General features: G+C 39.5%; 1 protein-coding gene across 2 annotated transcripts in view; it reads left to right on the plus strand.

The window, feature by feature from the left end:
* Nucleotides 1-23,031, plus strand: part of LOC125226288 (cadherin-23) — a 33,222-nt gene extending 10,191 nt beyond the window's left edge. Inside the window, exons 2-26 of one of the 2 annotated variants that reach the window (XM_048130225.1) lie at nt 3,545-3,755; nt 4,170-4,313; nt 4,616-4,764; nt 5,144-5,272; nt 6,635-6,853; nt 7,238-7,450; nt 8,127-8,951; nt 9,036-9,231; nt 9,445-9,745; nt 10,180-11,062; nt 11,383-11,568; nt 11,958-12,132; nt 12,389-12,508; nt 12,847-13,067; nt 13,192-13,318; nt 13,750-13,925; nt 14,532-14,652; nt 15,280-15,446; nt 16,267-16,439; nt 18,344-18,481; nt 20,677-20,737; nt 21,385-21,497; nt 21,825-21,866; nt 22,117-22,367; nt 22,890-23,031. In XM_048130225.1, the coding sequence (XP_047986182.1) occupies nt 3,545-3,755; nt 4,170-4,313; nt 4,616-4,764; nt 5,144-5,272; nt 6,635-6,853; nt 7,238-7,450; nt 8,127-8,951; nt 9,036-9,231; nt 9,445-9,745; nt 10,180-11,062; nt 11,383-11,568; nt 11,958-12,132; nt 12,389-12,508; nt 12,847-13,067; nt 13,192-13,318; nt 13,750-13,925; nt 14,532-14,652; nt 15,280-15,446; nt 16,267-16,439; nt 18,344-18,481; nt 20,677-20,737; nt 21,385-21,497; nt 21,825-21,866; nt 22,117-22,367; nt 22,890-22,999 (5,451 nt within the window). In that variant the 3' untranslated portion in view covers nt 23,000-23,031. Of the gene's footprint in view, nt 1-3,544; nt 3,756-4,169; nt 4,314-4,615; nt 4,765-5,143; nt 5,273-6,634; nt 6,854-7,237; nt 7,451-8,126; nt 8,952-9,035; nt 9,232-9,444; nt 9,746-10,179; nt 11,063-11,382; nt 11,569-11,957; nt 12,133-12,388; nt 12,509-12,846; nt 13,068-13,191; nt 13,319-13,749; nt 13,926-14,531; nt 14,653-15,279; nt 15,447-16,266; nt 16,440-18,343; nt 18,482-20,676; nt 20,738-21,384; nt 21,535-21,824; nt 21,867-22,116; nt 22,368-22,889 lie in introns of both variants that reach the window. The other variant, XR_007177064.1, reaches the window with a different exon arrangement.
* The last annotated feature ends 991 nt before the right edge of the window (nt 23,032-24,022 follow it).

Below are 24,022 nucleotides of genomic sequence, written 5' to 3' on the forward strand. Positions count from 1 at the left end.
CACACCAACTAAGTAGTAAATTATGTGTATTTTGTCTTGTCTGTGTTCATGAATAAGTGTTTATTCTATTCCATTACTTATATATACCTAGTATATTTTTATAGTTAACGTTTCGAGACATTTTTGATCACCTAAGCTGCTTGATATGAGATGAGTTACGACACAGTTTCTCTTGTATTTAAAATCAGTACCCAAAACTATCGCAACTTCACCCACAACACAACTTATCTGCCCAGAATCTTTACACTGAACGCACTGAGAAAAAATATTTACGCCATACTCCATAATAGTTACAATAAACATTACCAGTAACACAAAAAGATTACACAATTCAGTTTCAACTTTGTTATAACACTTTAAGACTGAAATTGGATCGTTGATATTTGCCATTTTCGAGGAATTCGTAAGAAAGGGATTTTCATCCGTATTATTAAGAAGATAAGATGAAACTACGAGTCCAGTTTGATTTGAATCAGACATTCTCAAGCATCATGTGAAGCTTTCGCCATAACTATTGTATTTAGGTAACAAGGAATCTTTGTTCATTTATTTATGGATGTAATAGCTAAGGCGATTTTTGTACCTATTAAGTGGAAGGAGGGTTAGTTACATATAAGAGGCTTTTTTTTTTAAAGTTGTCCACCCCACTTTTTTTAGATTTGGAATTATTTGTTTTCCACTCAGAATCGCGAGCTCTTTCAATCCTAATAGGAGAAAAAAAGTGTCCCAAGGTTTTTTTCCCATTCTGTTACCACTTTTTCATACATTTTGTATGGCGGTAACGGAATGGAAGGTTCGAAAAAATTTATGGAAATCTTGGGAGATTTTTTTTCTACTATCAGGATCGAAAGAGCTCTCGATTCTGAGTATGAATCGTGTAAAAAATACCTATACAAGTTAAACTTTCGTGAGGCATATTCAAATAATTAATGAATCTCACGTTATTAAAGCGGCGACTAAACTCGGTGGACGGACGGAGTAGATTCATTAATTATTTATGCTATACCTATTTAAGAAACCTACCACAACATACAACTCACGCCTATAATTTAACCTTTGAAGAAATTGCTCCGGCAAGACTAGCAACAGAAAGATACAATTTCTTCTGCGAAAAGTTGAAACGATTGTAATCATGGCTAGCCTTTAGATGTTGAGATCGCGACAGACCGTGACGTAAGCCATTGTCTTAGTTTTGAAGTGGGACAGTAGCACAGTATGACAGCAGTACGAGTGAGACTTCATGAATTGAACGACAGTGTCCGAAGCACGCACACCTTTATGTACTATCAGCTGCAAAAGAGCATGGAGAAATTATGAATTAATTCATTGATAAATTCGCCATCCACTTTTGCAGCTGATAGTACAATCAACCAATTTGAATCCTAGGCCACTGTAAAACCTTTGCACAGTAAACGTCAATGTGACTTCTTATGGCAAATAGAACACGGTTTAAATGAGACAGGGTTCTAGGGTGGCCTAAGATTCAAATTGGCTGACTGTACGGTCAATCTATTTCAATACTTGTTTCTTTAATATTTGCACATCGTTTAACCACGATAGAATACTGTGACTGAATATTCTTACAAGAACAACCTGTAACTACAATTAAGTATTCTTGCAAATAAATGATTGATTGATTGATTGATACTAGGCCACTCTAGAACCATGTGTTATTGACACCGTGCTTTATTTGGCTTTTCATGTTACTTGGGCGCTTATTGTGAATAGGTTCTACAGTGGTCTAGGACATATTTTTTTAATTGGTTATCTGATCCTGTCAAATCTCAAGTCATCATTGAATAACAAAGAGGATCGAGTAAATATTTACGCCATACTCCATAATAGCAATAGTAACAACAAACATTACCAGTAACACAAAAAGATTACACAATTTAGTTTCAACTTTGTTATGACACTTTAAGACTGGAATTGGAACGTAGAATGATTACAATTCATAAAGAGTTACTGTCAAAATAAAATATAATCGCAGTGCATAGACTGCCATCTCTCGACACAGGCTTAAAACTTTTGAACGTCAGGTTTGACAATTTAGCCCATACCCTTAGCTTGATATGTGTTAAAATGTCAAATATGAATATTAGCGCCATATCTAGCCGAGCGTCCCCCAAAGGTGTAACGCCATCTAGGCCATGGTACCTTTTTCTCTAGGGCGTTGAGGTACATTTTTTCTCAGACTTTATCCGTCTATACGGAGTTACATATGTCTTTGCTAATAAGGACAAATCCATGGATGAAAAACAAAAAAAACTGAACTGAGTCGTATATAATATTGGAAATATGTTGATAGACACTGCCAATATGGGGTGAAAAGATTCCTATTAGCCCCCGTCACTCCCACCCCTAATCACTCCGGTTGAGGGTAAGATATTTATTACGATAACATGAGTAAAAGTTTTTTAATGACATCACTTTCTTAAGCCTACGCCACACATAAAGCGTTTTGATAGCGTAACGTTAGCGGAGCGCAATGATAGCGGTGCGCCGGACGAACGCTGGCGTTCCGCTCTCAATCCGCGCGCATTCCGCTCGCAATCCGCACTCGTTAGTAGTTCCCGCCGGCGTCCGCTGGGCGCGACGCCAGCGTTCGTCCGGCACACCGCTATCATTGCCCTCCGCTAACGCTCCGCCTACGCTCTCAAAACGCGCATGTGTGGCCGAGCTTTTAGGGTCACTTCACTTTCAAGTTAGGCCAGATTTTGAATCTTGAAGTCCAAATTGCAGCATTAGGAGCGCGACGCATTCCAAATCCAATAAAATGATATCCAAAGCAGTCATTAAACGAAGTTTGAAAGCGCCTTGTATTGTGTTGTTGTTTGTGCGGCAATGAGGCGAGACGAAATCGTGACCGCGATACATTCTCTCGTCAATCGACTAATTAAAGAATTTAGAGATCTATTGTGTGAATAATTTTGTCATTCTGTTCTGTAGCACAGTTATAAACAAGATATAAAATAATGCGTTATTATTTGGTATCATCAAATACATTTTTCGCCACAACGACTGGTAAAGATCATTCCAAAAATAATGACAAAGTTTCATTTTACACACAAGGATTCATATTAATTTCATACTAATTTCAATCGAGGAATGAGCTCCCTGCCAAGGTATTCCCGATGAACTACATGGGGTTCTTCAAAAAGGAGTGTGCAAGTTTCTCGCCCTGTAACACAGGGTTTCCTAGCTCAGGACACAGGGTCGTGATTTTCTGTAATTGTTAATTTATATAATAAACTTTTTTTTTAATGAGTCGGCAACGCGCATGTGACACCCCTTGAGTTGCAGGCGTCCATAGGTTACGGTGACCGCTTTCCATCAGCATCCATCCATCACCGACGTGGTATAAAAAAAAAAATGAATGACCAAAACTGACTGGTAGAATAAAATTAAGGTTTAAATTAAATGATAAAAAAAAAATTGATTTAGGTATCTGCTTTGAAATGAAACCCTCGTAACGCTCAAGACTCGACATTGAATGGTTTATTTTCTTAACAATATAAAACTTGTTTTTTGTATACTTTTCCAGATGGCAGAAATAATCCCGAACCGCCGTAAATTCGCTACTATGGTCACCGAGCCGAACCCCCTCATCATTCTTCTGATCCTGGCGATTCTGGGGCTATGCTCGACCCAGGTCATCAACAGAGCTCCTCACTTCGTGCCACAAGCTGGGGATATGTCTCAACTCAGTTTACCTGAGGATACTCCTGTTGGCACACCAGTTTATCAGCTTCAAGGTAAACCTTTTCAATATCCTCTTTATCATGAAGCTTATGAGGCTATGTTCGACATTAACAGAGCTCTTCATTCTATGCCGCAAGCTTAGTCACCCTGAGGATACTCCGATGGGCGCACCAGTTTATCAGCTACAAAGTCAGAAAAATCAAAGGAAAAATATTTTTGTAGAGACTGTAGACAGTCCAGTCATAATATATCTTGGCTGAAAAATATTATTCTGTAATCTTATATTTTGACTCGTTAGTTTCTTCGGATTTAGTACGGCGTTCTAAAATCGATTCCGCCGAGAATTCTCACATCTAATTTAAGTGCGTAAGTACTGGAACAGCAAATATAAAATCTAATTAAGTACTTTACAGTAATTAAATTATCATCAATATCATCATACATATTTAACTCTTCTTTATTTCTAGGCATAGACCCGGAGAACAGCCAGCTGAGGTACTCCATATCGGGGCAGTTCTTCACTGTGGACTCGCTTACCGGCGTGGTCACGTTGGCTAAGAAGCTGGACCGAGAAGAACAACCTTCACTGGAAGTCATCATAAGTATTACAGGTTAGTTCAAATAAAGGCAATGTCAGTCATTGGAATATATCTAGGCAGTTCATTGTGAACTTATAGTCTACAAGTCAGTTCAGAGCCCTCGCTATTTGCCGAAGTTTCTGTAGACTGGTCTAAATAGTAACCCTAGCCGAGAAGGCGGGGAACAATAGTGATTTCTGCAATGGTATAGGAGCATAAGGAGCAGGAGCATTTTTCTGAAAGTGCAACTGATTAAACCCTCGAATGGCACTAATGCGGCATTCATGCTTAACATTTAATTAATGCTCAGATATTTAAGCTTTCTTTTTTTTCAGATGAAGGCATCGCCAACACAGACCCCAATACGGTGTCCCTCCGGAGAGTGATCCCAGTGAAGGACGTGAACGATAACCCACCTGTGTTCCACAACAGGCCGTACATACTCAACATTAGCGAAGCGACTCCTGTGGGAAGCGAGGTTGAGGTACATTTTAAGGATGACTCACGGTAGAACCATCAGGATCCGGGCTGACACTTGTTTCACTTTTCTATAGCAAAGCAGTGATCTACGAAGCTTGTGTCGGAAGATTTGCCTTGGTTCCGGAGCGTTCTAATGTGAGCTATGCCTTAGTCTCCTGTACGGAGAAATAATTAAATTCGAGTACCTATATTTTTAATATTCCATCTTGTACTTTTTTCTTTACGTTTAATTTTTTAAATTAATGAATGTTGCTGACATCATTATTGTCTGAACATTTAATATTAAACTTCCATCACATTCTTCGGAACATAAGAGCCGAAATGTTTGAATTATTTAAAAAGTGAATCTTAAACGTAATTGAGCATAAAATTTATCTTTTCAGCTGAACCCAAAAATTATAGTGACAGATCGCGACGAAGGTCACAACGCCGAGATCAAGGTCACCTGCTCTACCAAAGAGAGGGGCAGCGATGCAGAGGCCTGTGCTACCTTCAGAGTCGTTACTGACATGGTAAGAACTGAAATATAAGTAAGTCTAAGAGCGTTTTCACGTATACCCGATCCGATATGTAGGAGCAATATCCTACATATTAAAAGCGCCATTTTGTTGCTCACCGCCACACTGCTTTCATTGTAGATTCTTCATACATCCGATATTGGATCGGTCGGATAATGTGAAAACGCTCCTATACTTAAATATAAAATAAATAAATATTGGGGGACACCTTACACAGATCAACTTAGCCCCAAACTAAGCAAAGCTTGTACTATGGGTGCTAGGCGACGATATACATACTTAAATAGATAAATACATCCATGACTCAGGAACAAATATCTGTGCTCATCACACAAATAAATGCCCTTACCGGGATTCGAACCCAGGACCGCGGCTCAGCAGGCAGGGTCACTACCGACTGAGCCAGACCGGTCGTCAACTTATAACAATCGTGACTCAATTGAAACCCGGCAGGTAGGATCCGGGACGGCGCTTACGGGTGAAGTCACATCTATCAGCATCGAGCCGCATTTTATGTAATTATGAGAAATCGCTCGTATGACGTTAGTATGACGACGCTTACGTATGAGAGAGAGAGGGAGGGAGAGTTGAAAGCATGCGAATGCGTCCATACTAAGGAGCGATTTCTCATATACAAAATGCGGCTCGATCCTGATAGATATGACCACCGTTATTGGAGCAATGACGCATGACGCATGCAGACATGCACTTCAATTGACATACGAGCAATGACGATTATTTTATTATGACGTCATAAAAATTAAACGTCGGACGCTCCGGTCGCGGCTCGTTCCCGCCCCGGTCCCGAAACGGTTTAATTTGAGCCACGTTTGTCGCTTAGGGAATTTCAAAAATCGCCGTACAAAGCTCGTTTGGTACATAGGTAATTTTCTAAGAGAGATCGCGGTTTGCGGTTAAGATATTAACCGACTGTTTTATTCTCAAAGGTAGTCGCATTAAAAATAAATTCTCATGAGGTTGATAATGACTTTACCTATTACTAATATATTATTACCATTAAGAATGACTCACCTACAAACGTGACCGATGCGGAATCACTTTGCTTTTAACTTGCATCATTAAAACTTAATTAGAATGCAAAATTTATATAGGTACCTATTTAAGGACATTTTACATTGACCTATATTTTTAATTCGATGTTATAATTTTAGTTTTCAGACTTTCTAATTGCCTACAACAATTTACGTCTAATTCCCTTTTTTTAAATCGACAACAATCAGAATAACCAAAAATATGTTTGCCCACCACACTTCTGATAAATAGATGTGTGTACGATACGGTGCTTACTACTCAGTATAAACATTTTCATCCACATTCCATCTTTAAACTTTCCAGATCTCTCCAAACGAGTACCAAGCCCGTCTCTTTATCCAACGCCCGCTAGACTACGAGAGTCGTTCAGCGTACGTGCTAAGTCTAGAAGCTGCCGACGTCTCAGACCGGCCTTTGCGCGCCTTTGCCAGCGTGGCGGTCGCTGTAAGGGACGTACAGGACCAACCGCCAGTGTTGATCAACGCGCCATATTCGGCTACAGTGCCAGAAAATACTCCACCGGTAAGATTAGTTCTGCTACATTTATAGCATTATCTAGTGTAGAAATAGAATATATGGCCGCCGGCATGTACTTGTAGCGCGGCGATATAATCTCGGAGTGAGCCGCTATAATGTAGCAATATCTAGTTTAGAAGTAGAATAGATGGCTGTAGTACTAGAACTTGGCCAGATTAATTCAAAAACATCTCCAACAGACCTCTTTCAGGTATTTGCTAGGATGGTTGCTGTAATATTATAACACAAAACTACCTGTATTTAAAACAAAACCACCATTTGAAAAAAAAGTCAACCAGCATAGCTTGCAGACCACGTACCAATATGCTGCTATGATGAGTAGAGTCTCACCAAATTAATAACTAACTTCCAACTTTTTTTATTTTTCAGAACACCAGCATAATGGAAATAGTAGCCAAAGACGGTGACACAGCGCACCCACGACCAGTCCTACTGACCCTGGAAGGAGACACTGAGCAGTACTTCAAGCTGTTACCAGAGAGGCCTATTGGAAGAGCTGTGCTGGTCGCATCTGACAACCCTATCGATAGGGAGAGCGATGTCGTTATACAGAATGGAGGGGTTTATAACTTCTTTGTTAAGGTTAGTGAAGTTGTTGCCAGTGATGAAATAAAGTCATTCGTCCGATCAAACGGATCTTAATAGAAGTTTAGCTTAGCATTCAAAATGTGAAATGCTTATTGGTGATATTTTCTTCGTATTTTCGTATTTTTGCCCATGTGGTGACGGGGTGGGGTATCGTAGAAGTCGACTGTGGGATTTGGGTTAAATTGTGGCGTAGGCGAGAGGCAACCTGTCACTGCAATGTCACAATTTTCGTTTTCTTTCAACCCTTTAATTGTCAAGAGTGGCACTGAGACTATAGTAGTTTGATGTACTCTGCCTACCCATTTATGGGATACAGGCGTTAATATATGTATGTCTATGTATGTATGTATTTTCTTCGTGGACTAGGAAAAAGTATTTCGAGACGAAATCTTTGTAGTGAACCATAATGTGTAGAAATTGTAGACTAATGAATTACTGAGGTCAAACTAGAATATGTCAATGATTGAGACAGTATAAGGCCAAATATAAATGTTGCATTAAACCCTTTGTCACTGTTAAAGCGTTCGTTAAATCTTATTGTATGGGAAGTTCCATAGACGTCTGCTGCGCGACGATGATGTCTGTCAAATGTGGTTGATGCAACTGGCCCTAAGTCCCGTTTAGTTCTAAAATTATGAGTAAAATATTGACTAACACATTTTTTTTTCAGGCTACAGAACTGATAAACAACGAAGTGCCATCTGACTACACAGTCACGCCAATAACTATAGTAGTAACCGATGTTGATGACCATATACCTAAATTTAATAAACACCAATTTGATATTTCAATCCCTGAAAATATAGAAAACGGAAGCCCTATACCGGGTCTATCTATTTATGTTGAAGATAATGATATTGGGCAAAACAGCAGATATGATTTGTATTTACGAGATGTTTTTAATTCTGAAGGAGTGTTTTCAATAAGCACAGATCATGGAGAAGGCAGAACCCCAATTAGTATAAAAGTAAAAGATTCTTCTCGACTTGATTATGATGTCGATGATGACGATAAAAGACTTTTTAGTTTCGATATAGTATCATCTGTTGGTAATATAGAACTGAGTTCAGCAAGAGTTAATATAAAGCTTTTAGATATGAATGATAATTCACCTATATTTGATCAAACAAGTTATAAATTTAATGTTTATGAAAATGCTCCCATTGGAAGCCTGATTGGTGATGTAGCAGCTACAGATAAGGACTATGGTATTTTTGGTGAAATCGAATACTCACTTACTGGTTTTGGATCTCATTTATTTAAAACTGACAAAAACAAGGGGAATTTATATGTTGGTCAATTACTTGATTATGAAAAGCAGAAGAGTTACAGCTTGACGCTTATAGCGAAGGATGGTGGAGGTAAACTCAGTACTACTAGTGTGTATATTGAAGTTCTGGATGTGAATGATAACGCTCCTGTCTTTGAAGCTCCTGAATATAGTAGAACTATAAGAGACGGAGCTACTAGTTTTGAACCACAATTTGTTGTTACCGTAAGTAGTACTTTAGATATGTATACTTGGCTTGTTAATGTTAATAAGATTTTAGACTACATAAATACATTTTTTACTCAATAGGCTACAGACGCAGATGGTCCATCGCAAGGAGGTGGTCGTATCAAATATTCTCTTGAATCCGATAATAGCATCACTCACAAAGGCAATGTATTCTCCATTGATGAAGATACTGGTGAGATTGTGATTCTTGAAAAGGTTGAAACTATGGATACACCTAGAGGACAATACGAACTTGTTGTAAGAGCAACTGATTATGGTAAGTTTTCTAAAATACTTTGATACAATTATTGTTATTTGAACCTTACCTTCTTAAATGATATTAAATGAGATATGAAGATGCACTAATTCTAACAGGGAATATAGATTTATATAATGTCTTTATTAAAGGTCAAATGTATATCATCTTATTTAGTACATATTATTATTAACTTATGACTCTGACAAAATTACGACAATGTTTTCTAATCAGGTAAACCTCCTCTTCACAACGAAACTCGGGTCTACATAAGAGTTGGAGTACCTGGCAACCAGCGCCCCACTTTCAAGGGCAACTATCACCACTACAAATACACCGTCAACCAGCAACCAGACATAAATGAAGACTTCACTTTTGAGCTCAATCCGATGAACTATAAAGCTAGTATCAAAGAAGATGCTAAGCCTGGACAAAATGTCACAATGGTTGTGGCGAATGACCCGGATGGGTTGGATGATCTTTTGACATATCATATTGTATCTGGATCTAAAGATAACTTCGTTATTAACGAAAAGTAAGTTTGATTATAAGAATGTATATGAATTTCCCACAGATGTCATATATACCATAGATCAAGCAAACGTATCTACTTAGCGTGTCAAATGAATCCAGTGAAATCCACTGAGTTGTCCGTCTTTAATCGCAGCTTGCAGCTTTCGGGCGTCAATTTTTGTAAGTTGAAGTAAATCAAAACATAAAAAATGCCTCGTTACGTGATATTCAATTGCAACAACACAAAAATTATGAACAATCAAGAGCCTGAGACATATTTAAAATTACAGGCAATAAACAACTTCAGTACAAAATTTGACACGCTCGGCCCCTATACAAATAGATGAACTTGTTTCTTCTATATAAATAAAGTTCTGTGGAATTTCCTAGTCATTCGTGTATTCAATATCAAAGCACAATTGGATTAGGCACTTGTAATGATTTTGGTTGTTCCAGGACTGGTCTTATAACAGTATCAAACGATGCAAATTTAGATCGAGACGTCAACGCAGACCGATACGAGATCATAGTCTCCGCAGTTGATAGCGGAATGCCCATCCCAGAAACTGCAACCACAACAGTATTCGTCACCATCCAGGATGTCAATAATAAACCTCCTAAGTTCAACACCACTGAATCAACCACTTACATTTCAGAGAAAACTAAAATTGATGCCGTTGTTACACAACTAGTCGCCCACGATACTGATGTAAACTCAGTTCTTAAGTACAGTATAATTGATCCCATAAAAGCTTTTTCAAAAGCTGGTGTCCAATTGAAACCTAACGCACAATATGACTATAAACACATTTTCCGTATCAATGAAGATACAGGTGAAATTGTAGTCAATGGTACATTAGATTATAGTCAAGCTTCGATAATCATTCTGACTGTAAAAGTAGTCGATATAAATGCAGAAGTTGAAATAGATAAACAATTTGATATTGTTGAACATACCATTTATATCCAACCGTATGCTGATAAGAATCCACAGTTCACAAATCCTGGTTGGTCAACTTCGCACCCTATAATTTATCATAAGATCAAAGAAGAACAGCCCATAGGAAGCACAGTTTTGGTGTTGATAGCTGAAGATCCAATATCTGGACATTTAGTGTCAGGATTCAAAGTAGTAAATTCCGAAACAGGTCTGTTACAAGTAGACCCACTAAGTGGCCAAGTGGTTTTAACTAAGCATCTTGATTACGAAGAACTGACAACACCAAATTTGACTTTAACTGTGAAGGCAACGAGTAATGATGGAAGTAAACATACGATGGCGAAGGTCATTATTGAAGTTATAAATTTGAATGATAATCCTCCGAAATTTGATAAAGAGGTAAGCAATAAGATCAAACAAACTCATTGATCAAATAAATCAGTTATATAATTTTAATCACTACAGCAAACGGATTCACTCTGTCAATTTTATTTGTACCAATGATTATCTACCAAAATGGTTTTCAATTTAAGGATGACTCACACTAGACCAAAGCGGGGCCGAGACCGGGTCGGAGCTTGAGGCGCTTCGGCCCCTTATAGAAACTTACGTGTCAGACTCGAAGTGGTCTAACGTGAGTAATCTTTTATGCTAGAAAAATGCAAACACAGGACTTCTAATCAAATATTTTTGATATAGTCTATGTAATTTTATTTCAGCTCTACAAAGTTAGCGTCCTAGAATCAATAAAGGACGAAGAACAAATTTTGACAGTTACTGCTACTGATGCAGATGCAGTTTTAACTGAAGAAGATAAAAGGAAAGGCTTTTCCGATATACGGTACACGTTAAGAGGGGAAAACTCAGATCTCTTCTCGATTAATAATGTTACTGGAGTTATTAGGGTAAATTACAATTTTCCTATATGAAATGATTTGAGTAATAATAGGTATTAGAATTAAAGAAAAACAGTTAAACTCATGAGATAAGAATCCGCAGTCGCAGTGTCCTTAACAGATAAATTAGTGAGACACCCCGAGACTTTATGTGTTATACTTTTTTAAACAAACAGTGAATCTAACAATTAGAAAACTTGGATTTTTTTTTGTTCATGATCATTATGGTTAATGTTAACGGTCTTCAAAAAGTTTAATTCAGTCGATTTTTCTTGTTTTTTTTTTAATAATTTATTTGCTTTAAATAATACCGATTACACAAGTGTTTATGTGAAATCAATGGTGAATGGTATCTTATATTCTAAATGAACGGTGAATGGTGAATGGTATCTTTTCAGCTCGCTCCAAATAAAACTTTAGACCGCGAACGCCAATCCGTCCTCAGACTTGAGATAGAAGCAGTGGACATGCCCAAAGGAGGTGCTGAACGCCTCAAGACTACTGCCGCGATACTCATCGACGTCTTGGATGTTGATGATAATGCTCCTACATTCGAAAAGGCTGTGTACACTGGTACAAATAATATATAATTTATTTCAGGAACTAAAACTCACGTTAATAAACCAAATAATCTTAAACACTGACATTTCTTCATTTTAGATTTAGTGTATTTAAAGTCAAACTAAAAGTACACTGTCGTAATAATGTAAATCTAGCGATCATACTAATATTTTAGTTTATAAGAAAATCAAATATTTAAACTCATTTTAATAAACTGTGAAAAAATATGAATACAGTAAATTCAACTAGATGGCATTTAATTTTTCAGCGGTGGTCCCTGAAAATGTTCCAGTGGGTATCAGTGTGATCAATATCACTGCCAGCGATCCTGATGAAGGTCTTGGAGGGGAAGTCAAGTATGAACTGTTAGATGAAGGTGAAGCTAATGGTGAGTTACGAGTCATATTTATAACTTTACAGCCGAGAAATAAGCTCAGAAGTAATGGCCAGTCCAGTACACTTATACCTAGTGATCTTAGGTATAAATAAAACATCAGCATTATCATAGTGAAAAATGAAATCCCTTAACTCGTTGATTCACCGGGACCGGGATATAGACCGTGATTACCTTGATCATGATGCATGCAACTGCGTCGAAATATCGGGACCTCAATAAAAACAAAAAGGTAATCACGGTCTATATCCCGGTCAATATAAGTATAATGATAATATTGCTGATTAAAATTGTATGTTGATGATGATAGTGAAATTCTTTTTCTATCACAGGTTTGTTCACAATCGACATAAACACCGGCGAGATCAAATCCCGTCGCGACCTGACCGGGCGCGGACGCACGGATCCGTACCGGATTCTTATCGGAGCCACGGACGGCGGCGGACACAACGCGGACACGTCGCTGTCGCTGTACATCGGAGACGTGTCGGCCAACGACGGCGTGCCGCACTTCATCCGGCCCGCGTCCGGCGAGCGGCTCAGCGTGAGCGAGGTGGGAGATACTGACATCAATGCATCAGAGAGAGATAGATAGTTATCTCTGCTCTTACTACACTGCGTTCTTACCGCATAATTTGGACAAAAACAGATAAGACTTTTCTCTTTATTTTTTGCAGAACGCAACGATAGGCTCTCCAGTGTTCCAGGCAGTGGCAAGTGATCCTGACGACCCGACGCAACCGTCAGGGCGCTTACTCTACTCCATACAACAGACGAATGCCGACGCTAAGGTGTTTGCTATAGGTGAGTAACTCTCCAGACAAATCGTCAGAAGAAGCTATAACAGCATTCCATGAAAGAGCCTACCGTTGTCCCGTACAGAAGCGAAATTTTCTGCAAATTGGCTGGTGTAAGGGAATCCGTTTGTAAGGCAATATGCTGAATTTTCCATACAAAACTAACTTTCGGAAGATCCATCGTTTGTCCGGCCTGTTCCAATCTGAGTCTTATGCATTTGTACGGGGTAGCCCCAGTAGTCCCAGTACAATAACGTAACGGAAAACATAAAACTCAGTATTTTGTCGAAAATACCAATAATTTAAGTTTAGTTACATTTTATTCATCTCTATCGTTTTATATCGCACTGTCAAGATATTCTGACCTCTGACGAACTCACATGTCAATGATGTTTAAAAAATCGGTGGCACCTTTTGATATTTAAAATTCTGTCGTAGATCCCCAGTCCGGCTTGATCACAACTCGCCAGTCACTAGACCGGGAGCGCAAGGCCTCGTACACACTAGTGCTCCTCGTCACAGATCGAGGTTCCCCTCCTCAGCAGACTACCAGGATCGTCACCGTGGATGTCACTGATGTGGACGATCATAAGCCACACTTTGCTAGGAACTTGGTAAGTTTATTAGATTATTTAAGTTATTTATTAGGTAAGTTTATTAGTATACACACTAGTAGTACTTCTAGTCACGGACCGGGGTTCCCTCCTCAGCAGACGACTAGGATTGCCACCGTGGATGTGACAGATGTGGACGGTCATAAGCCGGACTTTGCAAGAAACTTGGTAGGTTTCATTTTCATGCAATATCTACTTCTTTCGGCAATGTGTTTGATTGGAAAAGACAAACATAGTTTTAGTAATTTGACAACAGATCAGATTCAGCAAGAGATGTTCTCGAATTATATTTTTAACCCCCGACGCAAAAACAACTGAGTGTTATAATAGGCATATGCTGTGGTGGCCGAGTGGACGGCCGACTTTCGATCCGGAGGTCGCGAGTTCAGATCCTGGCTCGTACCAATAAGTTATTCGGAACTTACAAAATATCATTTAAAGTTTACCACAGGATTTTCGGTGAAGGAAAACACCCATAAGAAACCTACATACATCTGCATTTAATGTAACGTCCCCGCTTTGGGCAAGATCTTTCTCATGTATAAAAGGAGATTTGTGGCCAGCAGTGGGACGTATATGGGCTCATTATTTCATTTATTTTTATAGGACGATCCACCTGTCCTCTTGACCACCAAAGAGGAGATACCAGTCGGTACCGTAATCGGAGAGCTACAAGCCATAGATGAGGATATAGGGGACAACGCAGCTATCGACTATGCTATCACAGGTTTGATACCCTTACACCTATCTTTCATCCCCTAAAATGATTTAAGAATCACCAGCCTGCATTGCCAACATTCCAACTCTTCACACTCCGTAGCGTATAGAGAATGTAGAGATTTGGCTCTGTCACTCTTCCTTTTTTGTGCAACAGAGACATTGGCCTGTCATTTGCTCAGCAAGGACAGGGAAAGGGATTCGCATCAAACCGTTGTTAGCTTTCGGGCAAAACTAGTTGTAGAATTCACGAACCTCCTTGCAGTCGAGCAAGGAGGTTCGTGTTCGTTAGGAAGTATTACAGAAGTAACACAGCTATGAATTAACAATGCCAGTATCGACTAACCCCCTTATTCATAAACGTACACTAAAGTTATCAAGCCGATTAAAGTTGGTTTGTCCCTTTTCGACCTATAGAATAGAATAGAATAGAATAACATTTATTCGTGAACACAGGCAAGACAAAATACACATAATAACAATAAGACAGAAAATAATGAAGTGCCACGAAATGGCCTCATCTCAGCGTGTTGCATTGGTGTGATACAAAGGGATAAACGAACTTTATCAGCTTGATAACTTTAGTGTACGTTTATTAATTAAATACGGGGGTTAAACCATAAAGTTCTTTTTCCAGCCGGCAACGACCTCGGTCTGCTCAAACTCGAACGGACCAACGACAGCAAAGCCCTCATAAAAGCGGCCGCCCGTATCGACAGAGAGGCCATTGCGAGGATAATCATCACTGTCAAGTGCTTCAAGCACGGAACCAAGCCTCGACTGAGTAAGGCGTATAATCGATTGGTAAGTTGGGATACTTGGGATGCGACAGCAAAACCCTCATCAAGGTAGCCGCCCGCATAGACATCCCAAACCATATCCTTGGATACTCGTCACTGTCAAGTGCTTCAAGAATGGAACCAAGCCTAGACTGAGAAAGGTGTATAATAGTTTGTTAAGTTAGCTGAATTTTATACGGTTTTGCAATAAGGTTGATTCTCAAAAGGCCGCTTCAGAGGGACTTCAATTGCAAAATCGATTGGTAATTTGAGATATGACAGTCTTTACTGTCCTTATAGCGGCAAAGGAAGCTATTGTGATACTACACACCGTCAAGTGCTTCAAACATGGAACCAATCTGAGACTGAGCAAGGATTAAAATCTATTAGGTTTAGTTTAGGCTTAGGCGTTAACAATGTTAGATTCTTGAAAAAAAGGCGTAGCTCAAAAATCATCTTGAGGCACACTGAAACGTTAGCATAAATTTCGCCATTGCAACTGCTGTAGGATAACATTATGTGTTGCCAAGCCAGTAAAAATCTTTTGAAAAATGTATGTAAATTGACAGCTACAGCAGCCAACAGCTTTAAGGTCTATTCACATTAACCCGGCGATGGCACGGGTTGATGTAGTGCTTTCTATAAAAAGCTAAGCATCGTATGAGCTGTCCTCCGTCCACTCCGTCCCAGTGTGAGTCACCCTTTATAATGGCTCCAGCGAAAGGAAGGTAGAAAGGTATACTGTGAAAATTTGTCAAACAACTTTTTATGTGTAGTCATTTTCATCTATTGTTAGTGCTCTAGCAACAGAATATTGCAACAATTATCCCAATTGAAATTTTCAGGACCCTTCAGAAACGCAAGCGCTAATCAAGATTCTGGACATAGACGACCACCTCCCGCAGTTCGAGAGTGCCAACATGACAGTAGGAGTCCGTTTGAACGTGCCTATTGACACTGTCATAGCCACTGTCAAGGCTGTTGACAAGGATCCAGACGCGTTACCTGTTCAGTATCAGTAAGTTTTTTTTATACTACGTCTATTGCTAGCTTAACAGTCTCTTGACGTGAAATTTGTATTTCATACGCATTTTTTTTTATTTCGAATTCTTTTGACACTTGGAGAACCTTTACACCTCCAAATTTTTTTTTTTATTATATCCCATTAACTATAATTGACTGTGGGGACCTTTTACATCTCCCAAGATCTTGTTTTCAATTAAGTCAATTTAAACTATGTAACATACACGGCACGGAATGTTGTGTCTTACATCTAGGTATACCGTATTCACTTATTATTGGAATATTTAATACAGCCCGGACAGCTTGAACATGTCATGCTCGCTAAAAAGTCTTTGCTTACGGTGACGTCGTTGATCGGGTCGCCACCTTCCCGAATGAAGGTTGAGGGAGGCGATGGCTGAGATGCGCGCCATATTCGTGAACGGGTGCTGTTTGTGAAGACCGGTCTGTTTCAGCTAATAGGGGCTATGCTATTCTATGTAACATTAATTTTGAATGAGATTACGTTGAGGCACTCTGTTCGGTCCTTGTTTGTTTATTTTCTTTCTGACTCTTGGAGACCATATACATCTCCAAGGAAAAAAGTAGATTAAGTATATATATATATATATATATATATATTTTCCTTTGCTTAAGACAACAAGAGTCTTTTACAACTCTAAAGTTATTTTAGTTATTCGTTTTTTTTTCTTCATGTATATTTTTTTTAGATGTACTTTGACACTTAGAGAGAAGAGATGTTAGAGATGTATAGAGATACATCTCTAACATCTCTTATTAATAATCATAATAGCTTTGTACTTTGTATAATTTCTTGTGTTAATATATTTTTTTTTATGAATACTTTTGCTTATTAAATTGTATCTTGTTTTTTTAATGCATGTTAATTATAAGATGTAATGTTTTTAAAAGAAGTGGCCCGCCGAGTTTCTTGCCGGTCCCATAGTGGATACCCTCCTCCAATTGAGGGGGGACTGAAATCTTCTCGAGGCTGAGGCGTAGGGTTAGAGCCGGCGTAGTTTTATTTGACGTTCATAAGCGCATTGTAATATGCCTACTTGGAAAATAAATATTTCATTTCATTTCATTTCATTTCACGTCGGTGGCAAACAAGCGTACAGCCCGCCTGATGGAAAGCGGTCACCGTAACATATGAACGCCTGCAACTCAAAGAGTGTCACATGCGCGTTGCCACCCCATTAGAAACTTGTACATTCCCTTTTGCTGTGTTAAATACACAGTAAAAAGGAGTGCACAAGTTCCAAGGAGGGTTCGGGTTGTCGACGACTCAAAGGACAATAGACGGAATAAGTCAGTTCCGTAAGTCCTCCCGTCATCAGCACACCGCATCCTCGTTGTGCCTGGCAGCCTTACTCACCGGCAGGAACACAGAACTTTGAGTAAGGTCTAGTGCTATTTGGTTGCGGTCAAGTAGCCAGTTTTTGGGGAAATAACATGTAAAGGGTGGTTTTAGCGTCACGCGGACTGACTGCGCGCAGGGATCCGCACCGAACTAACATGTATTAGTGGGAAAAAAACCTTGGGCAAGACTTTTTTCTCCTATAAGGATTGAAAGAGCTCGCGATTCTGAGTAGAAAAAACATAAAAATTTCCAAATCTAAAAAAAAAGTGGGGTGAACTTTGAAAAAAATGGCCCAGATAAACCAGGTCGCTTAGAGCACGTCAGACCAAGAAGTACCTCCATACAGAAAACTGCAGTCGAATAATCCTAGACCATCTCATATCGTTGTTTTCCTACATGCTTGGAAGGAGTTCAATGAGGATTCGATGTGTTATGATCGGAAACGCGCATGTCTTATTTGAATCGCATGTGCTGACGCTGACTATTGACGGGCTGTATTCCACCGACTTAGTATCTAAAAAACTTTTGTATTACAGATTCGTGAACATGAGTTTCGAGTCACCGATCCGTGCTCGGTCGTCCAACAACGTTTCTGACGTCATCTCACTCAACAATCACACGGGGGAACTAAGGATCATGAAGAACCTCATTCACTACGCTGATGGCATATTCCGGTTGGTTTTATTTGTATTTGAATTGTATAGGCTACTTGACTCTTTTTAAAAGTTTTCCTTATATTATTACTTACTGTCCAATTAATCGAAAAAAATATCACTATATTTTATTATGACTTTTAAACCGCAAAAAAATATTTTTAAAGAATAATTTTACGTAATCAGGCAAATTCAATTCATATTTGAAAATATTTTAAGCGGGTTACTCACGTATTAAGTCGATATAACGTTCGACATGTTTCGATCGAATTTCGAGGACCTTTCTCAAGAGTAGCGACCCCGCCTTTACATGTCGAGAGCGCGACGCATACTGCGGGCGCTTGCTCGGTGCGCGCGGCTGCTGAGGACAGGCGCAGGGGGGGTCGGCGGCGCGGGCGACGTCCGTCATCGTGGCGAGATCGGAGCTACCCACTATGTTACTTTTGTCAAAAGCAGGATTGCACACAACACTTACTACGTCACTTGTTAAGGGTGCGTTTACACTGGGGACCGACGTAGTGCCTAGAACTGTTTTCCAACTAGGTGGCACCGACCAACCACTGTCACGATTGAAATTGGGATGACGACTAATTTCTATAGCTTCGGGAAGCTATAGAAACTGCTTTTGACAAAAGTAACATAGTGGGTAGCTCCGATCTCGCCACAGTGACGTCGCCCTCGCCGCCGACCCCCCCTGCGCCTGTCCTCAGCAGCCGCGCACACCGAGCAAGTGCCCGCAGTATGCGTCGCGCTCTCGACATGTAAAGGCGGGATCGCTACTCTTGAGAAAGGTCCTCGAAATTGGATCGAAACATGTCGAACGCTATATCGACTTAATACATGAGTAACCCGCTTAAAATATTTTTAAATATGTATGAGTCTCACGGGAGTTTTATAGTTAAAACTTTCTGTGAATGAAGTCATTCAGTGCGAATGCAACACTTTCTGACACTTTAAGAACGAGGCATAAAGGTCATTATATCAGTGATTGATTTGACATGAAATCTATGACGTCACTACACGGCCGATAGCGTTTTCGGTGGCAAAAAAAAAATACTCACATTTTTGAATTAAAAATACGTAGTTTTCTTATGTCAAATATTACAGAAGACAATCATTTATTGTGCCAAATTAGATATGAGTCTAGTAGCCTATTGAACAGTTAAAGCCTTACTTACGATAATACTCTTTATTATACTGTGCTTACGCTAAAAAAGGACGGGACGGACCAATGAGCCAATGTCTATGGTAGCCATGTAATATTAGCTCGGAGTGACGTCACACTTCTATATTCACACGCCGGCCTGTCCCGTCTAGATCTAGCATGAGTCATCCTTTAATCTTGCATCTCCCCTGTGTCAATTATTCACTGTGACTTTCCTATTTTGTCCACATTTATGTCGTACACTGTGCTTACGGGCATTTTCACTATTTGGGACCTAAAATGAGCGTAAGTTGTTAACAATTAATGTCAGTATAGTTGTGGCGATATAATTAAGCATGAGATTTCAATACAAATATGATTTTTGTGTTAATTAATATTATAAAATTTAAGTGATAATCTACATTGAAAACGTGAAAAAAAAATTTTTAGACATGTTTCATGCTTAATTGTCGTCACAAAACTGACAGCGAGTTAATTTTTGTTAACAACTTACTTACTTTCTTTAACCAATGTGTCCTGCCCACCGTGACCTATGGTGCCGAAACATGGACGCTCACTAAAAAGGCTGTGCATAAGATCCAAGTTGCACAGAGAGCCATGGAACGCGCCATGCTCGATATCAAGATTCAAGATCGGGTGAGGAATGCCGAGATCCGTCGTCGCACCAAGGTGCTAGACGTGGGTTTCGTCATTACCAAACTAAAATGGAGTTGGGCGGGACATGTTGCTAGGCAGAGTGATGGCAGATGGACTAAAATGTTAACAGAATGGTGGCCGCTCACAGATGTAAGAAGCGCTTGGCATCCGTTGGCTCGTTGGGTGGACGACATCCGGAAAATTGCGGGCCACAACTGGATGAGACTAGCTCAGGACCGGGACAAGTGGCGTACTAGAAGAGAGGCCTATGCTCAGCAGTGGGCGATAAAGGGCTGATATGATGATGATGATGAACAACTTACGCCCAAATTCTGAAAATGCCCTTACGTACACATTTCTATATACCTATGTGATTATAGCACACGTATAATAATTAATCATGTGGCCTTTTCAGATTAACCGTCCGTGCTAATAATTCTGGAGATCCTGAGAGATATAGTGACATCTTAGTTGAGGTAAGTGACAGACGATGATACCAAATTTTTAAGATGTGACCTCTGTGAGCTGTAGAATATAAATATGGCAGGGTCGCCATGTAAGGTTTTGAGTTATCTTAGTTTGTAGTAATGAAACTTATATTGACCAAACTATAGTAGGTATTCTAAATCGATTCTTCATAGATTGATCCTTTTTATATGCACACTATTAATAATTATAAAAATTGGAAGGGGGACGCGTTTAAAAGCAATTTAAGAGTTTTTAACATTTAAGGGACTAAATGTTCCTTTATTACATGATTTTTACCGGTTATTCTTAATTTTAAATGTATTATGGAATCTACAGATCTATCGATACCGCAGATATAGTGAACTTGACTGTAGTTAAAATAAAATATGTTATACCTTGCACGAAATAAAGCATCCGATAATTATAACAAAAACATGGACAGAAGTTATGTTTAAATCCAATTTCTATTTATTATATAAGTCAGGTAGAAATATATAAAGTAACTGAGTTGTCCGTGACGTCATTCAATTCGATTTCATATAAACTCCATATTAGTAAGTCGTTCAAATTCGTTTTGACAGTTCTTAAAAAGAAGCTGATTTGACTAGGAGGCAACTAGCCTATTCTAAAGTCAGGTACTTTGATATGTTTTCAGGTGGTAGTAGTCCGAGAACGAGATTTACTACGTCTAGTAGTCAGCGCTCGCCTAGTACCAGCGCTGCGCGCGCGGGTAGCAGAAGCAGTCGCCCCTAAAGGCCTAAGACTACAGTTGCAACGAGGCCGCTGCCTTCCACGACACTCCGGGGTAATCCGCCTAGCTATTCACCCAATAAACAGGTTTTTCCTATCGAATGTTCGAGAACAGGACTTAGGTACTCCGTTTAGTAGTGCACCTTGTACCAGCGCTTCGAGCGAGGGTAGCCGAGGCCGTGGCCCCTAAAAGCCTAAAGCTGAGTTTAGACCAGCAAGTTATAGCTGCAAGTTTTGAGACGCAACTGTAGGTAAGAGTGAGTGGCAAATATCTGCATCTCTCTCTTGCATATACTTCTTCTCAAAACTTGCAGCAATAACTTCCACGTCTAAACTCAGCTTAAGACTACAGTTGCACGAGGCTGCTGCCTTCCACGACACTCCAGGGTAATCCATCTAGCTTTTCACCTAAAAAGTTTGTTATCTGATCCTCCTGGACCAAACGAAAATGATCTGGCTAGGAAACCGAGATTTCGTATTAGAGCATTTTCACAATGTCCGATCCTCACAATTCCTTATAGAATTGAATGTTTCTCTTTATCTGTACTCATAGTTACCTATAGTATCAATGCATACTATACTACGAGTAGCTCCATCGGATAAAATCATAATAAAGAAATCTATTCTTTCATTTCAGACCTTGCTTTCAATTCCGGAAAACCGACACGGGCGAAGCTTTAACCCCGAAAGCCATGAAGGCCGTCATCCGCTCCCTCGGAACCGAATTCCAGCAGATCTTACAAACCTATGACGTCCACAACATAACCAGTTGTGGTGTGTCACGGGCGACACACACGCCAGCGCAACATGCCTTGTTAGCGTTAGCTGGGGTGTTGCCTATAGGTGCTCTGATAGCTGCATTAGTTTTGTGCTGTATGCATTCTAATGGTGAGTATCTTTTTGTCAGTAAGTGTCCGTTAGAGGAACACTTGTTGTCCACCAGTTGTGGTGTATCAAGGGCGACACACACACTGGCGCAACGTATCTTGTTGGCGTTAGCTGAAGTGTTACCTACCTATAGCGGCGTTCATAGCAGCTTTAGTTTTGTGCTGTATGCATTCTAATGGTGAGTGTCTTTTTGTTAGTAATAAGGTTCCTTTACAGTTGTTAGTAAGGTTCCTTTAGAGGCGCCCGACTTTGGGCCGCGTGCGCCGGGCTTCACCCGACTCTTTAAGTATGAGCACAGGTATGAGGGCCGCGTGCATTGGGCTTCGCCCGACTTTTTAAGTATAAGGGCGCCGAAGGCGCCCGGCTTAGGACCGCGGGCGCCAGTTGAGGACTATCATGGGCGACTTACAGGACATGCAAGTTTTAAGGTGTAAAGCGGTATAACAAACATCAAAAGTTCCAAATATCTCTTGAAATAACCCTGATACGTACCTACTTTGACAGCATTTATTTTGTTTACAGCCAAACAACGAGCCCGATCAGCACTTTTACTATCTCGGGAGCCCCCCACCGCCAGTAACATCTCCGCACCTCCGACGTTACTATACGCCGAGCCGCTCTACAGAACTTGATATAGCAGTGTACGATTCAGCGGCCCATTGTACAATCAAGCTATTAAATTCAACACGACTTTCTTGCTTATTAAACTTTAATATTGTGGATACATATTTTTGACACTTTGTCCGTATCTATATTTTATACCTACCTTGACTGTAATTCTAAACTATTCTTGACTACAATACAGGGGTAAGTACTATACTTTCAGTAAATTGCTTCAGATGCCCAAGGAGCAAGCTCATACTTCGGGAATGAGATTTTACGTTTCTCGATATGCCTAGGAAGTTAATAAATAATCTACCTAGTGGATATTACGATCGGCCGCTGACTGGGCTCAAAAAGAATTAGTTCGTCACTTGCCATCACATCACATATTTTAAAAGTGGACTTAAAAGACTAGGCCTTAAATATGCCGAAATTTAAAGTACACTGCAAGGTATCTAGCCGTGCCTAAGATCAACAAATCTGGTTACTATTGGCTTCGTGCGAAGTGCATGGAGGGGGTAAGCAAAGCGATCGCAGTGCTTGCGGTGGTCAAAATCGACACTGATTGTGGTTGTCATCTATCAAAACTCATAAAATATAATACAATGTGTAATGTTTGATATGGGGCATCAATGTTGTTTCGTTGTTAATTGTAAAAATAATGGCATAAATAGTCGTTGCACGTTCTATGCGTTTCTTAGAGCACACTGGAAATTGGATCAAAGAACTAAATGGATAGCTACGGTGAAAAGAAAACGTAAGTGACATGTCAAAACAAAACATTATAATAAATTATATTTAAGCTTTGTTTACCTATTTTTTGACATTTTCCACTTCAACTTCACATGGTAGTGGGCGTAATTGTCGTGCACGTAGCCAATAGTAGTAGTAGGTACATAATTACATATATCTTACGTTTGTCTTTATGTACGTAAAATAGTCTAGAATACTCAATGGAAAATATATATGCCGATTTTAAAACTTATTGAGTTGCATCTGTTAATACTTATTTTCTGCTAGAAAATGTATTATTTTTCACAAATTGTAAATAT

This window comes from Leguminivora glycinivorella, chromosome 5 (assembly GCF_023078275.1).
Source record: "Leguminivora glycinivorella isolate SPB_JAAS2020 chromosome 5, LegGlyc_1.1, whole genome shotgun sequence".
Lineage (NCBI taxonomy): Eukaryota > Metazoa > Arthropoda > Insecta > Lepidoptera > Tortricidae > Leguminivora > Leguminivora glycinivorella.